General features: G+C 43.9%; 1 protein-coding gene across 4 annotated transcripts in view; it reads left to right on the plus strand.

The window, feature by feature from the left end:
- Positions 1-25472, plus strand: part of LRRC49 (leucine rich repeat containing 49) — a 334326-nt gene that overhangs the window by 119866 nt on the left and 188988 nt on the right. For all 4 annotated transcript variants that reach the window (XM_069765877.1, XM_069765876.1, XM_069765878.1 and 1 more), the window contains 2 exons: positions 712-855; positions 14859-14920. In XM_069765877.1, the coding sequence (XP_069621978.1) occupies positions 712-855; positions 14859-14920 (206 nt within the window). The remainder of the gene's footprint in view (positions 1-711; positions 856-14858; positions 14921-25472) is intronic.

Here is a 25472-nt window from a genome sequence, read left to right on the forward strand (position 1 = left end):
TTTACACAGACTAGAGATTACTTGTAGGGAGGTATCCGGGTTTGTCTGGAGGAGGAGCTTGTGGAATGTATTTTCTGTCGGTTACAGTTTTTCAGCATGTGTCCACTAGTCAATTAAAGGGGCTGTTTTTCATTATAAAAATGGCATACAGCACTGCTTGTTTTTTATTTTAAACCAAATCCAGCTGATGTGCCATTTATCTGTGCAACAGGACAACTCCTTTGAGAGGAAAGGCGAGAGGCATGCTGGTAGGGAATTTAGACTGTGAGCCCCAATGGGGACAGTGATGTCTGTATAGCGCTGAGGAGTATGTAGGTGCTATGTAAGCATGCATAATAAATGTTATCTAGGAACAGCAAACCTTTGAGACAGGAAAGTATGGACTGTGAGTTGAGATTCCGGTAGGGAGGGTTGAGTGGGCTGGAGAAATGACGTTTCATAGTCTCCATTGAAAGCATTAACCTTTACTTACTCGGTCCAGTGTGCGGAGATGAGGTTTGTATCTGCTTCTCATTACCTTTTGATGCAAGTGATGAATGAGAGGCTCACCTCTATTAACTCCGTATGCTCTAATATGGTATTTGATAATGAGTTTTGTAAAACGGGCGACTTCTTTAGCCAGTAATGTGTACATGATCACACGAGGGCATTACTGATATCTTACGTCTCATTACATTGCACTGATTTGATTAATGTTCTGTTTCCTTCCAGATATCTAAAATAGAGAATATTGGTCACCTGGGAGAATTACGAGTGTTGAACCTTGCTCGAAATCAGATAATCCAAGTGGAAAACCTCAATGGTCTAGACTCGCTGACGGAGCTGAACCTGAGGCATAACAACATCAGCACCGTGGTGAGAAGTATATGTAGTAATGTATAGTACATGGCACTGCCTGCATAATCCGGTGCAGGTGATCACATGCACCAGTGAATTAGGGGCACACATATTATACTATCTTTTAGGTGCCCAGTAGCCAATCGCAGTATTCAGTATTGCATTGAGTCCAAGAAGAGGTTTTTACATGTACCCATTCAGATGGAGACGTTTATTCTCAGTGAGGTAGGTCAAACGTAGGACCTCGTATAAGAGAGATGCCTTAACGTGGCTACGAGGTACACATAAAATTGGCCATTTTTGTGCGCTAAAAGCTCTCATTTTTCATATTTCTAGTGCAGTAATGCAGTTCAAATTTCGTTTTTTCAAGTTTGCATGTTTTGGCGCTGCAGTGTGCTGCCCTATTTATTTAACAGTATTCCGTATTGCGACGGATTGCTAAAAACACAAGTGTGAAAGTAGCCTAAGGGACAGAGCGTCTCTCCAGATTGCCGAGCTGGCAAAGATTTTACAACTTTTTTTTTGCAAGAACATCACCACACTGTCTGCAGGTTCGATTTGCAACTTGGCCACTTTTATTTAAATGGCGCATAGCTGTAATAGCGGATGCAGCCAATAGGTGTGGCGCTCTTTTAGGAAGATTGCGGCCATGTCTTTCTTACTCTGGATGACCTATTTAGGGTTTGTATATGCCAAAGCAACAGGATTTGAGGATTTTTGATACTGGATTGACCTTTCATTCCTGGAATGATACAATTATTTGTATTGTCCTTACAGTCACATAAATGTATTATCTATGCACAAGTAGAACTGGAGGATGAGGTTGGTATAAAACTATGAGCATCGGTTAGGTATAGGATAGGTATAGGTACAGTAGAGTTTCTTTCTTTACCTTCCAATTGGGCCTCCTGAATGCATGGGGCCTGGAAACATCAAGAACCCTTAAAGTAGATATATTCGCATCAAATGTACAGAGTGATCTCACTTTCATAGGCAACCCAAAGTCTGCCAGTGCCACAATAATGGATGCTAGCTGTGTGTCAGGACTGATCAATGTATTCTCCTGAGTCTGACACCTAGATGGCGGAGTATCTCGTATTGAGGTCAGTAGGAGGTTCTCTCCATGGTGGTGATGGTAGAATGATCACTCTTATATCTGCAGCATCAACCCTCCATCTCTTTTGATTAATATTATAGTTGTCTCTATAATTTATTAGAAACTGCAAACTCATGTGGCATATTAATTATTTACTATGATAAAGTATTGACACCGGAAAATAAAATCCCATTTATAAACCTTTTAGAGAGAATGCCATCTTTAGTTTCTTTGCTTTATTTCTCTAATATGAAGGTCTTGTGATGCTTGTAACTGCTAGACATGTCATTACAAGCCAGCGACAGTCTCTCCTCTACGGCTCTATGATCTTGGGGCAAAAATAACTAGATTGGATTTTACCTGTCCTGTTCTATCCTTACAGTAAGTGGCCTGGATCCAGACCACCTTGGAGGTTTATGATTAGCGACCATTTTCATTCTTGGCCTAAATGTTAGTTTAAAGTCGATGTTTAGTTGTATAGTGTGCTTTTTTTTAATATATTTATGGTTTTACAAAATGTAAAATGCTGTGGGATGTGTTATGGCTTTATACGTAAAAGTTTACATTATAATTGATAGCATAAAGAATATATATATAGATTATGAACTGAGGTTATTAGACTTGATCTAGTTTTATATACTGTAGTACAATGCTGCAACTTGGATTACTGAGTAATACATTGATTAGATGGTAGAAACCACATATACTGTAGACATGTATGTAGAGGCATCACTAGGGGTTCAGCTCAGGTGGGGGGAAGTGAAACATCTGATGGGCCCCTAACCAGGTAAGCATGATTACAACTATAGTGGCAAAGCCTAATTGTGGGTATAGGGGAACCTAGCAGATGACAGAGCTGTTATTGAAAATACATCTCTATACCAAGACCAAGACTGATATTACTGACACGTGGTGACCATATGGTGGTAGATACCAGTCCTGCATAATATGCAAGAGGTCACAGCACAGTTATAATATATAGTGACTTACATCTGACGTTCTTCCTTTTATGGAATAATTTACTTTTCTCGTCTTTTCCATCTTGCCCTAACCGACATTATAACTTCTCCAGCCAGGACTCGTCCGCACCGATTACAGCAAAGACATAATTGACTTCTCACCATTCCAGCACTGTCAACATTTATTCCTGACCTGAATAAAGTCCTCATCCTGCTGACACCACAATACTGAGCTGGTGCCGCATGTGTCCCTATTACTGCACTTGCTGTGTGGCATATAAACCGCGCTCCTTGTATTGCCCCACATAATAATGACCACCACTGTACACCTTACAAAGTAATAATGCGTCCTTTGTGCCCTCTAGATGGTAAATTTGCCAATTAGAAAATTTGAATGCCCTGTATATGTGCCCTCCACATTTTGTTCCTAGAAAGTAATAATATCCCATGTGCAACTTTGATGGTCATTATATTCTTGAGTACCTCTATAACAATAGTGCTTAAAGTGCCCACCTAACATTTAATAATATTCCCTGAGTTTCTCCATGCACAGATCCCCTACACATAGTATAATGCACCAACAGCTCCTCTATACACAGTATGATGGACCCACAGCAGGGCCGGCGTCAGCACCCGGCACACCGGGCAAATGCCGGGGCCCTGGGGAGAGAGGGGGGCCCACTCACGCTGTCATAGATACAGCTGGGAGAGCAGAGCAGGAGATAACGTGCTCTCTCCGCCCACAAAGTCTCTTAACCCCTATGTGCCAGCTCTGACACAAGCATCTTCTCACTCAGTGAGTGCAGCCAGGCAGGCACACATAGGGGTTAAGAGAAGGCAGCCAGTGTGACATTGTTTGTGGGCGGAGAGAGCACATTCTCCTGCTCTGCTCTCCGCCTCTGGCTGGCTGCCGTGCTGCTGAAGTTATTATGAGGCAGATTCAGGAGGAGCTCCCAGTCCTACCAGTGCCTGAGTGAGTGGCGCTGCTATATACTATGTGGGCTGCGCTGCTATATACTACGTGGGCTGCGCTGCTATATACTACGTGGGCTGCGCTGCTATATACTACGTGGGCTGCTATATACTACGTGGACTGCGCTGCTATATACTACGTGGGCTGTGCTATATACTACATGGGCTGCTATATGCTACGTGGGCTGCTATATGCTACGTGGGCAGTGTTATATACTACATGGCTGTATTTATATGTGATCATGAATCGGGGTATGTGTTAAAGGGGGGGCCCACTGAGACTCTTTCGCCCGGGGCCCTCAAAAACCTGGAGCCGGCCCTGACCCACAGCTCCCCTATACACAGTATGATGGGGTCCACAGCTCGCTATACACAGTATGATGATTCCACAGCTACCATATATACATCATTATGACCCCACTACTCCCCTATACATAGTATCATGCTGAAAGAGCTCCACTATACACAGTGTAATGGGCCAACAGCTCCCCTATACACAGTATGGTGGTTCCACAATTCTGTTATACATAGTATGTCCCCAGTTCCCTATGCATAGAATGATGTCCCCACTGTTCCCCAAAACACAGTATAATGTCCTCACACTTTATGGTGGCCCCCAAACTGTATAATGGCCCCCCACAGTGTATAATGTCCACTACTGTAGCCCCCATACTGTTTTTTTCCTCTCCCACATTATATAATGGCCACTATATTAGCTCCCAAGCTGTAATAATGCATATCAGCCAGAGACTGCGGTCTACAAAGCTGAGAGCAGCAGTGCAGGAATCTCTACTGCAGAGCTTAAAAGGAAGCTGTCATGTAAAGTAACGCTAACAACCTGCAGATATGGAGTTAATCTGCAGGTTAATAGCATTCTGACACCACGCAGCGCCCGTCCTGAGAGCCCCTCTGTCGGGAGGAAATTAAGTTTATTTCCGCCGGCAGGCTTGCTCTTCAAGTCATAGGGGTGGGCCAGCATTAGCTCAGTCATGGCTCTAATCATGGTAAATCATAGAACAAACGCGGCAGCACTCACCGGTCCTGTAGTCAGAAGTTCCTTTATTCAAATATAGACAAACATATTCCCGGCTCGGGGGAACAGGGCAGTGAGAGGAGTGTGCAGGAGGAGTTGACGGCCGTTTCGCGCTTGAAACAGCGCTTCTACGTGTCCATGTCTGAAGGAATGTCCTTCAGACATGGACTCGTAGAAGCGCTGTTTCAAGCGCGAAATGGCCGTCGTCTCCTCCTGCACACTCCTCTCACTGCCCTGTTCCCCCAAGCCGGGAAGATGTTTGTCTATATTTGAATAAAGGAACTTCTGACTACAGGACCGGTGAGTGCTGCCGCGTTTGTTCTATGATTTACCATGATTTGATCTCTCATTTTCACGCGAGCACCTCCGTTTACCTATTGGATTACCACTTACTGAAAGTCTCCATTCAGCGTCTCTTTGGATTCTGCAGCTGTGCAGCTCACTTTTTTTCTTTTTGTTTTATCAGTCATGGCTCTGTGTATAAAGAGCGGTTGCTGTAACTGCACCCCACCATAGACTGACCTACGCTACTGGTGCAACTATATGCACTAATACTTCTTAAGTGCCCAATTAATAATCTCCTGAGACCCCCTATGTACAGTAATAATGGCTCCAGCATCGCTGATGTGAGCAGGCGGCCATGTAACGACTATTTAGAGAAGCCAAACTTATCTAGTTGGCACGTGCAAATAGCAAACGTAGTTGCATGACCGCCTGATCGTATCGGTGATATTAGGGTCTCATGACAGCAGGCACAACACGTCATGATTTGGTAGTCACATAGTGAGACTGCAGACATTTATCCCAAGCCTTTAATAACTTTATACTAATAATAAATAGCTTATTATACAATTCTTAAATACATTGTAGCTCATACTATGTTTAGTTTATGGGGGCCTGTTATACTAATACGTATAAAAAACCCAGCCTGCAAGTATAAAAAGCCCCCAAGATACCCACCTCCAGCCTGCCCAGATGGCACCTATTACATGTGATGGAGTGCATATACCGTAATCTCATAACAGTGAACAGTATACTAATCTGCCCCCCAGAGCCCTGTGCCCCCCCCACTTTAGCTCCCACAATACCTTTATCCTCTCACATTCACCCCACAGTGACATGTCTATATTTAATTATTCTAATAAATTCCATCCACCATTTCCGATGTAGTTTGCAGGCAGGACCATGAAGTGTCTTGGGCACTAGGACCCGACATACGTGAACCAATCAGAGTGTGCACAGTGTTGCCTGCCCAGTCTGTAAGAAGCTGGTCAGGTCCGCTCTTGCCCACACCGTACACGGACTGAGACTCTGCGATTAGCTACTGTGCGGAGTCTCAGTCAGACAGGGAGCAGTACCACCTACTGCATTATGACAAAAGTGGCCGTGGCTCCAGATGGGGCCCCTCTAACCCCCCCCCCCGGTAGCTGCGTGTATGATATTTTCAAAGACTGAAAAGTAATTAGACAAAATAAAACAAATTTTTAAGTTACGGTAATCATTATGTTTAATTTGTGATTGCAGTGACTGCTTGGAGTCTGGTACCTATAGACATCGATAAATACAAAGTTTCCTCCCTTGAGATGCTTTTATTGCAGCTGTCTTCACTCTGTGAAAAGCATGGTTAATGGGGTTGAGGTCAGGTCATGGCAAAGTTTTTCTATTGCTCTACTTTAAGAAGCTATTGAGTTGCTTTTACAACAGTCACTTCATCAGTAAGCGACAGTGACCCAGTTCCAGTGACAGCCACTCATGCCCATGTTATTTCTCTGCCTCCACTACAGATGACTGATGATGTGGTATACAATGGATGAACCTTTATTTCCTTCTTTATACTGTTCTCTTCCAATCATTCTGGTTTAAGTGGTTTTCCAGTAACAAAACAAAAAAAAACCAATGTAGCTGTCGCTGTAATGAGTTCCCAAACCATTCTATTACCTTTATTTCTGTTTTTTAGCTCTCCTTCAGCCATCCTTCTCGTATATATTCTGAATCTCCTGCTAGCTCTACCTCTGTACCTCTAGACTACATTGTCCAGGAGGCCTTGTCCTCTGGGTTCTCTGCCGGAGGTGTATCTGTCCCATTGCTTCCGCACTCCCACCTTCAGTCTCTTACGATCACCCTCAACACTTGCCCACTCCGCCTACAAAGCATAGCCCTGAGCCTTCTATAAAGTCTCAAGATGGATACAGATCTCTGCCCACCTTTCCCTTCCTAACAGTTCTCCCACATGTGACAGCTCGAGATCTCAGCTGACTTTTACCAGCAAGTAAATGATGAGGTTTCTTTATTTCTCATAAGCTTTAGAATGTTTTAAGTCTTAGGGGCTGATTCACCGAGGCTGGTATAGCGCATAATTGCAGGTGTAGAAGGCACCCACTTCATTAGGAAGTACGGTACGTGCCACTTAATGAATTCAGTACCTCTCCTATGTGGCGTGTGCCTCTGTATGTTGTGCCAGAGACTGGAGTAGCATTTCTGGAGTACAAAAGCCAACAGTTTTGATTAATTTGATATGGCGGCCTGACCACCTTGCCCTGGCTCACCCCAGCTCTGCCCAGTTTAGCGCAGATGATTCAAACTTATTTGAGAACAACTCAACTTTTGTAAAACTTTTGTGGTGTAAAAGTTTTCATTATTCGGCCCCTTAGTTTCATGTGACCATAGAATCTTGTAATATAAAAATAGGCAACTTTTTGATGTTTTGTAGCAAATTGTGCCCGACCGTTCTGTTCTCTAGTGGGTTGCATTGAGATAAACCCTGGAGTTATATTAATGAAGGCGTCCTTTGACAATGATATTTCCACATTCTGCAAGGTGTGTGTGACGTGGCTTTTATCCCCAATTTATGCTGAAATACTGAGCCAAAGGATCACACCATCCATTAAGTTGTTTTAGTCAATTGTTCAGATATTTTGTTTGTTTAAAAAATTGGTGGGCCATTACTAAAATTTCTATGATTCCTAAATGGTTATTCCCCAAGAAACAACAAGGAATTCTATATCCAGAATATACATTGTCTTATGAAAATATTCACCTCCACCCTTGACTTTTGAAATATTGTGTTAAATTACAACCTATGCATATATATTTTTGTAATCTGATTTGTGTGTGATACATCAGCACTAAATAGTCTAAGATAGAAAAGTAAACTGAGAAATATAAAATACCGTAACTAAAAATTGGCATGTACATATGTATTCACCCCTTTTGCTAAGAAATGCCTATAAATTTCTGGTGCAAGCAATTACCTTCATAAGTCACATGCTTAGTGAAAGGAAGTCCACCTGTGGGTAATCTACGGTAAGTGTGACATGTCTGTCAGTATATACACACCGTTTCTGAAACGCCACAGAAGCTGGAACACCATGAAGCAAGAGGCACCACTAACCAAATCACACCATGAAGACCAAGGAGCTCTCCAAACACGTCAGGGACAAAGTTGTTGAGAAGAACAGGTCAGGGTTGGGTTACAAAAAAAAAAATACCAATCTCTGATGATCCCTTGGAGCACCATCAAATCCATTATCAAATGGAAACAGCATGGTACCACAACAAATCTGCCAAGAGAGGGCCATCAACCAAAACTCTCAGCATGGGCAAGGAGGGCATTAATCAGAGAGGACACAGAGACCAAAGGTAACCCTGAAGGAGCTGTAGAGGTCCCAAGCAAAGACTGGAGTATCTGTCCATACGACTGCAATAAGCCCTACGCTCCATAGAGGTGACCTTTATGGAAGAGTGGAGAATTTACATAAACTCACAAATTGTAAGGCTCGTTTTGCATTTATCAAAAGACACGTGGAAGACTCCCCAAATGTATGGAGGAAGGTGCTGTGGTCAGAAGAGACCAAAATTAAACTTTTTGTCTACCAAGGTAAACGCTATGTCTGGCACCAAACCAAAGCCTAAGAGGTGATAAATGCCTAAGGGGTGAATACTTTTTGAAAGCCACTGTAGAACATAACTTGTGGGTGTTCAGACCATACAGTAGTTGCCAACCGTCCGTAAAACCTCAGTGCTTTTCTCTGCCGTTCGTAAAGTCTGACAGAAAAAAACACTGTCCGTGAATTTTCCCTCCACCCCTGAAGTTAGTACTGTGCATGCTCTGACAAGGCTGCCATGCACAGTAGAAACAGGACCTGTCCCTGAAGAATAGTCATGTGGGTGCCTAGAGGGTGGCGTCAGACTGACATGAAGAGGAGTTTCTGCGAAATGTCAGCATGCTATCGCTGATCTGCCGGCAGTTCTGCTGCTGCTCATTACTGGCTGGCTGACGATCCAGGACAGGTAGTCGGAGAGTGTGTGTGTGTGGGGGGTGATGCCAGCATGCTGTTGTCCGTTTCTCCGATCTGCTCAGCATTGTTCTGACTCACTGTGATGTCTCTGTGCAGAGGTTGCGCTGACATCACTACAGTGCGCTCTCTGTGCTGAGACGTCACAGTGAGTCAGAACGACGCTGAGGGAACCTAACAGGAGCAGTGGGCACTGGCAGCATTGAATCAGGAGAGGTGAGTATTTGATTTTTATTGTGAGTGGAGCAATATATGGAGCCATTATACTGTGTATGGAGCACTCATCAGGAGGGCGTTAAACTAGAAGAAGAGGGGACGGGAAGAAAAACATTAGACTTGAACAAAGAAGACCCAGGAAAACATACTCAGAAGGGAGGTAAGAACATTTCTAAAACAATCCACAGCGAGGAGATTGGAACAAAAAAAAATCCTCTAAACTGCATGCTCGCAAACGCCAGAAGCCTGACAAACAAGATGGAAGAACTAGAAGCAGAAATATCTACAGGTAACTTTGACATAGTGGGAATAACCGAGACATGGTTAGATGAAAGCTATGACTGGGAAGTTAACTTACAGGGTTACAGTCTGTTTAGAAAGGATCGTAAAAATCGGAGAGGAGGAGGGGTTTGTCTCTATGTAAAGTCTTGTCTAAAGTCCACTTTAAGGGAGGATATTAGCGAAGGAAATGAGGATGTCGAGTCCATATGGGTCGAAATTCATGGAGGGAAAAATGGTAACAAAATTCTCATTGGGGTCTGTTACAAACCCCCAAATATAACAGAAACCATGGAAAGTCTACTTCTAAAGCAGATAGATGAAGCTGCAACCCATAATGAGGTCCTGGTTATGGGGGACTTTAACTACCCGGATATTAACTGGGAAACAGAAACCTGTGAAACCCATAAAGGCAACAGGTTTCTGCTAATAACCAAGAAAAATTATCTTTCACAATTGGTGCAGAATCCAACCAGAGGAGCAGCACTTTTAGACCTAATACTATCTAATAGACCTGACAGAATAACAAATCTGCAGGTGGTTGGGCATCTAGGAAATAGCGACCACAATATTGTACAGCTTCACCTGTCTTTCACTAGGGGGACTTGTCAGGGAGTCACAAAAACACTGAACTTTAGGAAGGCAAGGTTTGACCAGCTTAGAGATGCCCTTAATCTGGTAGACTGGGACAATATCCTCAGAAATAAGAATACAGATAATAAATGGAAAATGTTTAAGAACAGCCTAAATAGGCACTGTAAGCGGTTTATACCTTGTGGAAATAAAAGGACTAGAAATAGGAAAAACCCAATGTGGCTAAACAAAGAAGTAAGACAGGCAATTAACAGTAAAAAGAAAGCATTTGCACTACTAAAGCAGGATGGCACCATTGAAGCTCTAAAAAACTATAGGGAGAAAAATACTTTATCTAAAAAACTAATTAAAGCTGCCAAAAAGGAAACAGAGAAGCACATTGCTAAGGAGAGTAAAACTAATCCCAAACTGTTCTTCAACTATATCAATAGTAAAAGAATAAAAACTGAAAATGTAGGCCCCTTAAAAAATAGTGAGGAAAGAATGGTTGTAGATGACGAGGAAAAAGCTAACATATTAAACACCTTCTTCTCCACAGTATTCACGGTGGAAAATGAAATGCTAGGTGAAATCCCAAGAAACAATGAAAACCCTATGTTAAGGGTCACCAATCTAACCCAAGAAGAGGTGCGAAACCGGCTAAATAAGATTAAAATAGATAAATCTCCGGGTCCGGATGGCATACACCCACGAGTACTAAGAGAACTAAGTAATGTAATAGATAAACCATTATTTCTTATTTTTAGGGACTCTATAGCGACAGGGTCTGTTCCGCAGGACTGGCGCATAGCAAATGTGGTGCCAATATTCAAAAAGGGCTCTAAAAGTGAACCTGGAAATTATAGGCCAGTAAGTCTAACCTCTATTGTTGGTAAAATATTTGAAGGGTTTCTGAGGGATGTTATTCTGGATTATCTCAATGAGAATAACTGTTTAACTCCATATCAGCATGGGTTTGTGAGAAATCGCTCCTGTCAAACCAATCTAATCAGTTTTTATGAAGAGGTAAGCTATAGGCTGGACCACGGTGAGTCATTGGACGTGGTATATCTCGATTTTTCCAAAGCGTTTGATACCGTGCCGCACAAGAGGTTGGTACACAAAATGAGAATGCTTGGTCTGGGGGAAAATGTGTGTAAATGGGTTAGTAACTGGCTTAGTGATAGAAAGCAGAGGGTGGTTATAAATGGTATAGTCTCTAACTGGGTCGCTGTGACCAGTGGGGTACCGCAGGGGTCAGTATTGGGACCTGTTCTCTTCAACATATTCATTAATGATCTGGTAGAAGGTTTACACAGTAAAATATCGATATTTGCAGATGATACAAAACTATGTAAAGCAGTTAATACAAGAGAAGATAGTATTCTGCTTCAGATGGATCTGGATAAGTTGGAAACTTGGGCTGAAAGGTGGCAGATGAGGTTTAACAATGATAAATGTAAGGTTATACACATGGGAAGAAGAAATCAATATCACCATTACACACTGAATGGGAAACCACTGGGTAAATCTGACAGGGAGAAGGACTTGGGGATCCTAGTTAATGATAAACTTACCTGGAGCAGCCAGTGCCAGGCAGCAGCTGCCAAGGCAAACAGGATCATGGGCTGCATTAAAAGAGGTCTGGATACACATGATGAGAGCATTATACTGCCTCTGTACAAATCCCTAGTCAGACCGCACATGGAGTACTGTGTCCAGTTTTGGGCACCAGTGCTCAGGAAGGATATAATGGAACTAGAGAGAGTACAAAGGAGGGCAACAAAATTAATAAAGGGGATGGGAGAACTACAATACCCAGATAGATTAGCGAAATTAGGATTATTTAGTCTAGAAAAAAGACGACTGAGGGGCGATCTAATAACCATGTATAAGTATATAAGGGGACAATACAAATATCTCGCTGAGGATCTGTTTATACCAAGGAAGGTGACGGGCACAAGGGGGCATTCTTTGCGTCTGGAGGAGAGAAGGTTTTTCCACCAACATAGAAGAGGATTCTTTACTGTTAGGGCGGTGAGAATCTGGAATTGCTTGCCTGAGGAGGTGGTGATGGCGAACTCAGTCGAGGGGTTCAAGAGAGGCCTGGATGTCTTCCTGCAGCAGAACAATATTGTATCATACAATTATTAGGTTCTGTAGAAGGACGTAGATCTGGGGATTTATTATGATGGAATATAGGCTGAACTGGATGGACAAATGTCTTTTTTCGGCCTTACTAACTATGTTACTATGTTACTATGTATATGTGTGACCATTATACTATATGGAGCATTATATGGGGCCATTATACTGTATGAAGCAATATATGGGGCCATTATACTATATGGAGCAATATATGGGGCCAATATACTGTATGGAGCAATATATTGGGCCATTATATTGTATGAAGCAATATAAGGAGCCCATTATACTATATGGAACATTATAAGCGGTCATTATAAATTGTATGGAGCACTATATGGGGTAAATATACTGTGTGGAGCAATATATGGACCCATTATTCTATATTTACCCATTATTCTGTATGGAGCAATATGAGGCCCATTATACTGTATGAGCAATATATAAGGCCCATAATACTATATAGACCAGTGTTCCCCAACTCCGGTCCTCAAGAGCCACCAACAGGTCATGTTTTCAGGATTTCCTTAATATTGCACAGGTGATAATTGCATCACATGGACAGGCAAGCATTCAATAACCTGTGCAATACTAAGGATATCCTCAAAGCATGACCTGTTGGTGGCTCTTGAGGACCGGAGTTGGGGAACACTGATATAGATGAATATATGGGGCCGTTATTCTGTATGGAGTACTATATGGGGCACATTATGCTGTATGGAGCACTATATGGGGCACATTATGCTGTATGGAGCACTATATGGGGTCCATTATGCTGTATGGGGTTCTTTATTCTGTATGGAGCAGTACATTGGGCCCATTATACTGTATGGAGCACTATGTGGTGCTGATAATATGTATGGAGGACTATGTGGTGTGTCTTTTATGTTGTTCTTTGTGTTATATAATTGTGGTTTTTGTTGCTTTTTATTGATGGACTCTTTTATATCATTTTAAACATTTGATCAGCTTTCTACATTGGTTATCTATGGATCACAGACAGGTCATGTATGACTTTCATCTTCTGAGATTCCTTTCTTTGTCGAAGCACTCCTATTCTGGTCTTTAGGGGGCATGTCAAATGTCCATAAACATTTTAGTCCGTCCATGAATTTGAGTCCAGGTGTCCAAAAACTGTTGTTTAGCAAGTTGGCAACCCTGGTTCAGACACTGGGGCCACCAATGACCCTGAAACTGTGCTCTGTAGGCCTGACCTTATAGTGGTTGTCATCTGCTTGGACAATCCCTCCTCAATGCCTAGGTTTCCCCCTTATAAAATAATAACACCTGTACTCCCCTCCTGTGTCGGCACCTCTGGTGCCAGTCAGCGGCCAGTTCACTCTCCCCACCTTCAGACGTATCAGCAGCAGCTCTCACTTCCTCCAGATGAATGTGATTTATCTGAAGGCAGTGATGGTGAAGTAATTGCTGACTGGCCGCAGGGATTGTGTGAAATAAAAATGTCATGCGATCACTGGTAGAGCCAGTGCTGACTGGAATGGCGCCGATACTGGAGGCAAGTATAGGTATTATTTTTTTTTTTTTACAAAGGGGAAACATAGGGATTGAGAAGGGGTTTGGAGTAGTGGACAACACCTGTAATGGAGCAAAGGTGCACATGATAATTTTCCTCTCCATTCATGTTCTATAAGACTGCTGAGTGCAATGCTTGGTGATTTCTTGCAGTCCCATAGACGATGAATGGATCAGAACTCCTCCACTCCATTTCTCAGCTCAAGATCAGCACATTATATCCCACCCTTCGTCATGAAGGATAAGGTTTTTCTTCTTTATTTTGTTGAATCCTTGAGAGAAAGCTGGAAGTCTACACTATGATCCCTTCTAGAAGGTTTTGTTTTAATCCCATCATACTGGTGAATAGAGGCTAAATGCTGAACATTGTGTCACTGTCCAAGTGCACCCAACCATATGCATGCCGACCTTAAAGATTTCCTGATTAATATTGTGACATGTTGAAAGGCCCATGAAATATAAATGATGTATTTATCCGAGGCATATTTATTCATGAATTATTGATATTAACCATGTCATGCTCCTAATACAATAGGCTGCAGAGGTGGTTTTCTGCTGTGATCTTCTCTTCTTTTTGCTGTCTGCCAAGGCTGTGTCACGTCAGGACCACACTATAAAACCCAATTTGCTGCTCTGCAGCTGATCACGGTCTTTATTTGTCAGTGTGCAGTTAAATTGCTGAGGCTGCAGGTTGGCTCCTAAAGCAAGGACCTCTCCTCCCCACCCATCTCTGCTGTTCACCTTGCCAGCGTAGCTGGCTCTGCAGAACGCCTCTGTCTCCAGCTCACCACCATACTCCCTGGAATTGAGGCTGCAGTAGGACCACAATCATTAGCTGGGGCTGCTGTGTGAGCCCAGCAGATGTTACTGTGCTACGTCACGTCATCCCACTGATGTATTCAATCTGTGCTTCCTTTTAGAGAGATGTGGATACCTTGCCCAGCCTTCAGCTCCTGTATCTCAGCTTTAACAACATATCACGGTAAGAGATGGGCACATTGAGCGTCTTGATGAATGGCTGCATTATGAGTGCTGGGTGATGCAGAGCAGTGGTGGTTGGGGATGCCCATGCTCTGCTGCGGCGTGCATCCTCATCCTGCAGGGTATGTTGCCTCTGGCTTATAAAAGCAGCTGCCACACCTTCCTCCCCTTAGGCTGCCCAGGTCTAAGAGAACGAGAACTCTTGGGATTTAATGCCCTTTTTTTTTATTCCTTGTTGTAAAGAATTAATGTCCTGTTCTACAAGGCAACCAAGGCAGTGCAGCATGTTTGAGGTGGCTGGGCACTGAGGTCTGTAGGCCTCTGGAAGTTTGCCTTCAGTGGATCTTCTCCGTCATGAAGAACACAATGGCATGCAGTAGAGGGTACGGGCCATTGCAGCCGTTCTATCGGAAGTTTATGTCTTAAACTCACTTTGCCCAGTGCTGATTTCTGCCTTTGAAACCTGCACCCTAGGATCTGACTATTCACGTGGCTGCTGAGGGCCACTCATGCTAAATTCAGATTAAGGAGCCATCATCGAGAAGACCGGGTAGACCGGGGCACCTGCACATCTGTGTTGGCACTGTAGTGGCTGGTAGAAAAACTACTTTATTGCTGCTGTCTTGTGTTACAAATGTTATGAATACATTGCTACATAGGGTTTATCCACACCAACCTATTTTCTGAAATGACGGTCAAACTACATTTTTGCTGCCATTATAGTAAATCGCCGTGTGACTGAGATGTGGCTGAACCCTAAAGATAACTCCTGATTTATTCTGGTTGTGGGGTTAGGGTGGGATGTACAGTTTGCTGCTGCATGTGCGTCTGGGCTTTCATGCTTGAGGCTCCTGCATAGCAGCGATATATTTCTGTAGTTCTCCAAAGGCCACTGTGTCACCATCCCTGGTAGAGAGGGAGAAATGTAGTTATTCTGCCATAAAAGACCCTTGTGATGAAGCATTGCGGACAGTGGGGAAGTTATCTGCGTGCAGCGTGGAGCACCGAGTTTTCTCACTTTGTGCCAGATGGTCACTATGACATAATCCTGCAGTATCTCACGACTTCCCAGCTATGTGCGGATGAAATACTTATGCATCAGTCGTATCGATTTCTATTGCATCCTCTGTTGTTATATGGATTTTAATTCTCTATTGACTACTATATCCACTACTTTCTGACTGCTTAGTGACATATTCAGTGTGGAGCATGCATCGAATACATTTATCATTGTTACATTTGAAATAAATTGTGCAGAAGTTCCCGATCTCCAGTAGCCCCCTTATTGAGGATTGTAGGACTCCGAATATGTGCCTCGGGTATCTAATGATATATTTTTTTAAGGTGTGGACCAAAGTGTGTGGCTTAAAACGTGGCCAAACCACACCTGGATTTAGTAGCCAATGCCACACGATGTACCATTTGTGTAGCCATTCATATAGTAATGGGGGCAGCAGACTGGGCCGTTGATGAGGCAGGAGGAAAATCTCAGGCTACTCACTCTTTAAAACTTTCACCCTGAATCCTGTTTTGACCTTCCTGACCAGCCCAATTTTTTTCAATTTTGACGACTGTGACTCTGACGTCATAACTCTGGAACGCTTCAGTGGATCCCACTAATTCTGAGATTGTTTTAATCGTGACATATTGTACTTCATGATAGTAACAAAATTTCTTTGATATGACTTACATTTATTTGTGAAAAAAATCAGAAATGTGGCGAAAATTTTGCAATTTTCAAACTTTAAAGTTTTATTCCCTCAAATCGTAGAGTCATGTCGCACAAAATATTTAATAAATAACATTTCCCACATGTCTACTTTACATCAGCGCAATTTTTGAAACATTTTTGTTAGGAATTTATAAGGGTTAAAAGTTGACCAGCGAGTTCTCATTTTTCCCACAAAATTTACATGCAGGGAAGACTCTTCTCTCTCTTCCCGCATGCCTCCGCACCTAGCAATCCACGTCTAATGTCCCGTGATTGTCTGATGGATTAAAGGACTTTTTTTCACAAACGCTACTGGTGAGTGCTGCATACTTTCTCTATTTTTGTCACCAGAGTCATGTTACAGCTTATTTCTTGCGGAACAGGTTGACTTTTTTAGTGTTGTCATTTTCGGGCACATTACATTTTTTGATCGCTTTCTATTCCTATTTTTGGGAGGTAGATTGAACAAAAACCAGCAATTAAGGAATTGTTTTTTTGGGAGGCTTTTATTCCGTTCTGCGTGTGGTAAAATTGATCAGGCTTATTTATTCTTCGGGTCAGTACAATTACAGTGATTGATACCCCATTTGCCGTATTTTTCGGATTATAAGATGCACTTTTATGATCCCCTAAATTAGGGGGAAAATGGGGGTGCATCTTATAAACTGAACACTGTTCTTACTGAGGGGTCAATGCTGCGGGCCTGGAGCTGGGGGTGGTGCGGTGGTCCTGTGGTGTGCGGTGGTGGTACGGTGGCGAGCGATGGTCGAGCGGTGGTGGTACGGTGGCGAGCGGTAGTCCTGCGGTGGCGGCATATGGCAGCCACCATTCTTCCGGCGTCAGGTTTCTAACTCAGCACAGGCACAGATGGAGGAAAGCCGAGATCTCCATCTGTGCCTGCCTCTACGCAATGTTTCCAGGAAAATGGCCGCTAATGCAGCACAGGTACAGATGGAGATCTCTGCACCAAAATCTCCATCTGCGCATGCACCGCCCCGGCAGCCATTTTCCCGGCTCCGGGCTTTCACAAAATATCGGCGAAGCCCCCTCACCACCATACATCGGCAGTGCCACTCTTGCCTCCTCCAGCAGCGACCCTGGGACCCTGCTCCACTGCAGCCTGCACCAGCAGCGACCCTGGGACCCCGCTTCACCACAGCCACCATCACCCGGTAAGCAATAAGACGCCTGGATTGTAAGAAGCACCACCATTTTATTAAAAAAAGTTTCACAATTTGGGGTGCGTCTTATAATCCGGTGCGTCTTATAAACCGCATATTTACCTTCTATCTTTTTTGTGTGTGTTTTGGCGCTTTTACACAATAAAAACTATTTTATAGAAAAAATAATTATTTTTGCATCACTTTAACCTGAGAGCGATAACTTTATTTTTCCGTTGACTGAGATTTATGGCAGCTTGTTTGTTTGCGGTTCAAGATGATGATTTCAGTGGTACCATTTTTATTTACATTCATATTTTTGATTGCATTTTATTGCACTTTTTGTTCGGCGATATGATGATACAGCATAGTTTTTTGCCTCATTTTTTTTTTTTTACAGGGTTCACTGAAGGAGTTAATTAGTGGGACAGTTTTATAGAGAGGGTTGTTCCGATAGCGGCAATACCAAATATATTAACTTTTTCTTTACATAAATAAATGTATTTATTGGATTAATATTTTTCCATGTTTTTTGTTCTTTATTTGGGGAATCTTTTAATTATTTTTTTATACTTTTTAAGAACTTTTTTACATTGTTGCAGTATGGGACATTACTGTGTAGTAACAGATCGCTGATCTGATACTCTGAAATGCTTCTGCACTGCAGAGCATCAGAGCAGCATCTGACAGGAGGCAGGGGAGGAGGCGTGTCATCTCCTGCTCTTAGACGCTCGCAAATCACCTTCTATGCAGGACCCTGAAGGACCATATGGACGATTTCACCATGGAGACCATCGGCGTGTTATGAACTGGTGATTTAGAACCACAATGGACCTGGTGGTTAAGAGCACACAAAATGACCTGATAGTTACTAATAACATAGGACGAGCTCTGAGACGTGGGAACTCTGCTGACCGCAATCCCTAATCCTATCACACCACACTAGAGGTAGCCGTGGAGCGCTCCTGACCAGACCTAGGCGCCTCGGCACAGCCTGAGGAACTAGTTAGCCCTGAAGATAGAAAAATAAGCCTACCTTGCCTCAGAGAAATTCCCCAAAGGAAAAGGCAGCCCCCCACATATAATGACTGTGAGTAAAGATGAAAATACAAACACAGAGATGAAATAGATTTTAGCAAAGTGAGGCCCGACTTACTGAATAGACCGAGGATAGGAAAGATAGCTTTGCGGTCAGCACAAAAACCTACAAACAACCACGCAGAGGGCGCAAAAAGACCCTCCGCACCGACTAACGGTACGGAGGTGCTCCCTCTGCGTCCCAGAGCTTCCAGCAAGCAAGTCAAACCAATATAGCAAGCTGGACAGAAAAAATAGCAAACAAAAGTAACACAAGCAGAACTTAGCTTATGCAGGGCAGACAGGCCACAAGAACGATCCAGGAGAGAGCAAGACCAATACTGGAACATTGACTGGAGGCCAGGAACAAAGAACTAGGTGGAGTTAAATAGAGCAGCACCTAACGACTTAACCTCGTCACCTGAGGAAGAAAACTCAGAAGCCGCAGCCCCACTCACATCCACCAGAGGAAGCTCATAGACAGAACCAGCCGAAGTACCACTCATGACCACAGGAGGGAGCTTGACCACAGAATTCACAACAGTACCCCCCCCCTTGAGGAGGGGTCACCGAACCCTCACCAGAGCCCCCAGGCCGACCAGGATGAGCCAAATGAAAGGCACGAACCAGATCGGCAGCATGAACATCAGAGGCAAAGACCCAGGAATTATCTTCCTTACCATAACCCTTCCACTTAACCAGGTACTGGAGTTTCCGTCTCGAAATACGAGAATCCAAAATCTTCTCCACTATATACTCCAACTCCCCCTCAACCAAAACCAGGGCAGGAGGATCAACGGATGGAACCACAGGTGCCACGTATCTCCGCAACAATGACCTATGGAATACATTATGGATGGAAAAAGAAGCTGGAAGGGTCAAACGAAAAGACACAGGATTAAGAACCTCAGAAATCCTATACGGACCAATGAAACTAGGCTTAAACTTAGGAGAGGAAACTTTCATAGGAATATAACGAGACGACAACCAAACCAAATCCCCAACACGAAGTCGGGGACCCACACAGCGCCTGCGGTTAGCGAAACGTTGAGCCTTCTCCTGGGACAATGTCAAATTGTCCACTACATGAGTCCAAATCTGCTGCAACCTATCCACCACAGTATCCACACCAGGACAGTCTGAAGACTCAACCTGCCCTGAAGAGAAACGAGGATGGAAACCAGAATTGCAGAAAAACGGCGAAACCAAAGTAGCCGAGCTGGCCCGATTATTAAGGGCGAACTCAGCCAAAGGCAAAAAGGACACCCAATCATCCTGATCAGCAGAAACAAAACATCTCAGATATGTTTCCAAGGTCTGATTGGTTCGTTCAGTTTGGCCATTTGTCTGAGGATGGAAAGCCGAGGAAAAAGACAAATCAATGCCCATCCTAGCACAAAAGGCTCGCCAAAACCTCAAAACAAACTGGGAACCTCTGTCAGAAACGATGTTTTCCGGAATGCCATGTAAACGAACCACATGTTGGAAAAACAATGGCACCAAATCAGAGGAGGAAGGCAATTTAGACAAGGGTACCAAATGGACCATCTTAGAGAAGCGATCACAAACCACCCAAATGACCGATATCTTTTGAGAGACGGGGAGATCCGAAATAAAATCCATAGAGATATGTGTCCAGGGCCTCTTCGGGACCGGCAAGGGCAAAAGCAACCCACTGGCACGAGAACAGCAGGGCTTAGCCCGAGCACAAATCCCACAGGACTGCACAAACGAACGCACATCCCACGACAGAGACGGCCACCAAAAGGATCTAGCCACCAAATCTCTGGTACCAAAGATTCCAGGATGACCAGCCAACACCGAACAATGAACCTCAGAGATAACTCTACTCGTCCATTTATCAGGGACAAACAGTTTCTCCGCTGGGCAACGGTCAGGTCTATTAGCCTGAAATTTTTGCAGCACCCTCCGCAAATCAGGGGAGATGGCAGACAAAATTACCCCCTCTTTGAGAATACCCGCCGGCTCAGGCAAACCCGGAGAGTCGGGCACAAAACTCCTAGACAGGGCATCCGCCTTCACATTTTTAGAGCCCGGAAGGTACGAAACCACAAAGTCAAAACGGGAGAAAAACAGCGACCAACGAGCCTGTCTAGGATTCAACCGTTTGGCAGACTCGAGATAAGTCAAGTTCTTGTGATCAGTCAAGACCACCACGCGATGCTTAGCTCCTTCAAGCCAATGACGCCACTCCTCGAATGCCCACTTCATGGCCAGCAACTCTCGATTGCCAACATCATAATTACGCTCAGCAGGCGAAAACTTCCTGGAATAGAAGGCACATGGTTTCATCACCGAGCCATCAGAACTTCTTTGCAACAAAACAGCCCCTGCTCCAATCTCAGAAGCATCAACCTCGACCTGGAACGGGAGCGAAACATCTGGTTGGCACAACACAGGGGCAGAAGAAAAACGACGCTTCAACTCCTGAAAAGCTTCCACAGCAGCAGAAGACCAATTGACCACATCAGCACCCTTCTTGGTCAAATCAGTCAACGGTTTAGCAATACTAGAAAAATTATTGTTGAAGCGACAATAAAAATTAGCAAAGCCCAGGAACTTTTGCAGACTCTTCAGAGATGTCGGCTGAGTCCACTCATAAATGGCCTGAACTTTAACAGGGTCCATCTCGATAGTAGAAGGGGAAAAAATGAAACCCAAAAATGAAACCTTCTGAACACCAAAGAGACACTTTGACCCCTTCACAAACAAAGAATTCGCACGCAGGACCTGGAACACCATTCTAACCTGCTTCACGTGAGACTCCCAATCATCCGAAAAGACCAAAATATCATCCAAGTATACAATCAGGAATTTATCCAGGTACTCTCGGAAGATGTCATGCATAATGGACTGAAATACTGATGGAGCATTAGAAAGCCCGAATGGCATAACCAGGTACTCAAAATGGCCTTCGGGCGTATTAAATGCTGTTTTCCATTCATCGCCCTGTTTAATACGCACAAGATTATACGCACCACGAAGATCTATCTTGGTGAACCAACTAGCCCCCTTAATCCGAGCAAACAAATCAGACAGCAGCGGCAAGGGGTACTGAAATTTGACTGTGATTTTATTTAGAAGGCGGTAATCAATACAAGGTCTCAGCGAACCATCCTTCTTGGCCACAAAAAAGAACCCTGCTCCCAATGGCGGCGACGACGGGCGAATATGACCCTTCTCCAAGGAATCCTTTACGTAACTCCGCATAGCGGCGTGCTCAGGCACAGACAAATTACACAGTCGACCTTTAAGAAACTTACTACCAGGAATCAAATCGATAGCACAATCGCAATCCCTATGCGGAGGTAGGGCACTGGACTTGGGCTCATCAAATACATCCCGGTAATCCGACAAGAACTCTGGGACCTCAGAAGAGGTGGATGATGAAATAGACAGAAATGGAACATCACCATGTACCCCCTGACAACCCCAGCTGGACACAGACATTGATTTCCAATCCAATACTGGGTTATGGACTTGTAGCCATGGCAAACCCAACACGACCACATCATGCAGATTATGCAACACCAAAAAACGAATATCCTCCTGATGCGCAGGAGCCATGCACATGGTCAGTTGGGTCCAGTACTGAGGCTTATTCTTGGCCAAAGGCGTAGCATCAATTCCTCTCAATGGAATAGGATACTGCAAGGGCTCCAAGAAAAACCCACAGCGCCTAGCAAACTCCAAGTCCATCAAATTCAGGGCAGCGCCTGAATCCACAAATGCCATGACAGAATAGGATGACAAAGAGCAGATCAAAGTAACGGACAAAAGAAATTTCGACTGTACAGTACCAATGGTGGCAGACCTAGCGAACCGCTTAGTGCGCTTAGGACAATCGGAGATAGCATGAGTGGAATCACCACAGTTAAAACACAGCCCATTCCGACGTCTGTGTTCTTGCCGTTCAGCTCTGGTCAAAGTCCTATCACATGGCATAGGCTCAGGTTTATGCTCAGATAATACCGTCAAATGGTGCACAGTTTTACGCTCACGCAAGCGTCGATCGATCTGAATGGCCAAAGACATAGACTCATTCAGACCAGCAGGCATAGGAAATCCCACCATGACATCCTTAAGGGCTTCAGAGAGACCCTTTCTGAAAATTGCTGCCAGCGCACATTCATTCCATTGAGTGAGCACAGACCACTTCCTAAACTTCTGACAATATATCTCTACCTCATCCTGACCCTGACACAGAGCCAGCAAATTTTTCTCTGCCTGATCCACTGAATTAGGTTCATCATAAAGCAATCCGAGCGCCAGAAAAATTGCATCAATATTACATAATGCAGGATCTCCTGGCGCAAGGGAAAATGCCCAGTCTTGAGGGTCGCCACGTAATAAAGAAATAATGATCTTAACTTGTTGAACTGGGTCACCAGAGGAGCGGGGTTTCAAAGCCAGAAACAGTTTACAATTATTTTTAAAACTCAGAAACTTAGCTCTATCTCCAGAAAACAAATCAGGAATAGGAATTCTTGGTTCTAACAGAATTCTGAACCACAAAGTCTTGAATATTTTGTACTCTTGCAGTGAGATGATCCACACAAGAAGACAGACCTTTAATGTCCATCACTACACCTGTGTCCTGAACCACCCAAATGTCTAGGGGAAAAGAAAGACAAAACACAGTGCAGAGAAAAAAAAAATGGTCTCAGAACTTCTCTTTTCCCTCTATTGAGAAGCATTAGTACTTTGGGCCTCCAGTACTGTTATGAACTGGTGATTTAGAACCACAATGGACCTGGTGGTTAAGAGCACACAAAATGACCTGATAGTTACTAATAACTTAGGACAATCTCTGAGACGTGGGAACTCTGCTGACCGCAATCCCTAATGCTATCACACCACACTAGAGGTAGCCGTGGAGCGCTCCTGACCAGACCTATGCGCCTCGGCACAGCCTGAGGAACTAGTTAGCCCTGAAGATAGAAAAATAAGCCTACCTTGCCTCAGAGAAATTCCCCAAAGGAAAAGGCAGCCCCCCACATATAATGACTGTGAGTAAAGATGAAAATACAAACACAGAGATGAAATAGATTTTAGCAAAGTGAGGCCCGACTTACTGAATAGACCGAGGATAGGAAAGATAGCTTTGCGGTCAGCACAAAAACCTACAAACAACCACGCAGAGGGCGCAAAAAGACCCTCCGCACCGACTAACGGTACGGAGGTGCTCCCTCTGCGTCCCAGAGCTTCCAGCAAGCAAGACAAACCAATATAGCAAGCTGGACAGAAAAAATAGCAAACAAAAGTAACACAAGCAGAACTTAGCTTATGCAGGGCAGACAGGCCACAAGAACGATCCAGGAGAGAGCAAGACCAATACTGGAACATTGACTGGAGGCCAGGAACAAAGAACTAGGTGGAGTTAAATAGAGCAGCACCTAACGACTTAACCTCGTCACCTGAGGAAGGAAACTCAGAAGCCGCAGCCCCACTCACATCCACCAGAGGAAGCTCATAGACAGAACCAGCCGAAGTACCACTCATGACCACAGGAGGGAGCTTGACCACAGAATTCACAACAAATGCGATCACATTGTGTTGTGCCAATGGAAGCACACAAGGAGCTCACTCCCTGTGCGATGATCCTCAATGTCACTGTCAGAGGGGTTAAACGCCCACAATCGGTGCTAGCACCGATTGCTGGGGTTGCTGCAGGGTGTCAACTCTCGCATAGAGCTGACACCTGCCCTCGATAGCGGCAGTGCTCATCGTAAGCCCCCACGATTGCAGCACTGTGCAAATATTGCGGTTTGCAGGAATGCAGCTCCTGCAGCGCCTTATATGTATGGCGCTTGTCAGAAAGGGGTTACAGAAGCACTCCTCCCATCAAAGTTTTATCTTCTTAATATCCTAATATATTGCAGTCTTCATATTATTTGGCACTGTGTACTTACAATTGCTCATTTTGCCTTTCTACCCAACTAATTCTTCTTTCTCTGCTCTATGTAGAAAGAGGAAGTGTCTTGTCCCCGCAGAAATCATTCTCCTCTTCAACCCCTGACATAGCTGCTCTGCTGCTCCGCCTGCCCATGACTTTTGCAGTGACTAATGAGTCTTACAGGGAAAATTGACCTCCTGTTTCTGAATAGCGCTTACAGGGATAACTCTAGTCAGTTTTCAATCATGTGATGTCATAGACCTACTGGAAAAGAGCAGAATTAACTGGGTAGTAGGGCAAAATGAGCAATTGTAAGTACGCAGAGCTATACAATATAATGACTGCAATATATTAACAGGATAAAAACTTTGGTGTGAGGCAAAGTGCTTCTTGAATTACCTGCATTAGGGCTCCCAAGGAGCCATAACTGATTGGCGTAAACACTAATTAAACATCACCAATGCTAGTGACTTACCGTAGTTCTTTTAATCCTACAACTGCATTTATACTTTAATTTTTCAAAAACATTTTTTTGGGTGCCAACCTAATGTGGGCACAATTAATAGCCAAAAATGGCAAACCTGTAAGAGCACTGTGTAACGAATTGAACCATTGGCAGTAGCACTGCATGCCAGGGCTAAAGGTACCGTCACACTAGACGATATCGCTAGCGATCCGTGACGTTACA

This window comes from Ranitomeya imitator, chromosome 4 (assembly GCF_032444005.1).
Source record: "Ranitomeya imitator isolate aRanImi1 chromosome 4, aRanImi1.pri, whole genome shotgun sequence".
NCBI lineage: Eukaryota > Metazoa > Chordata > Amphibia > Anura > Dendrobatidae > Ranitomeya > Ranitomeya imitator.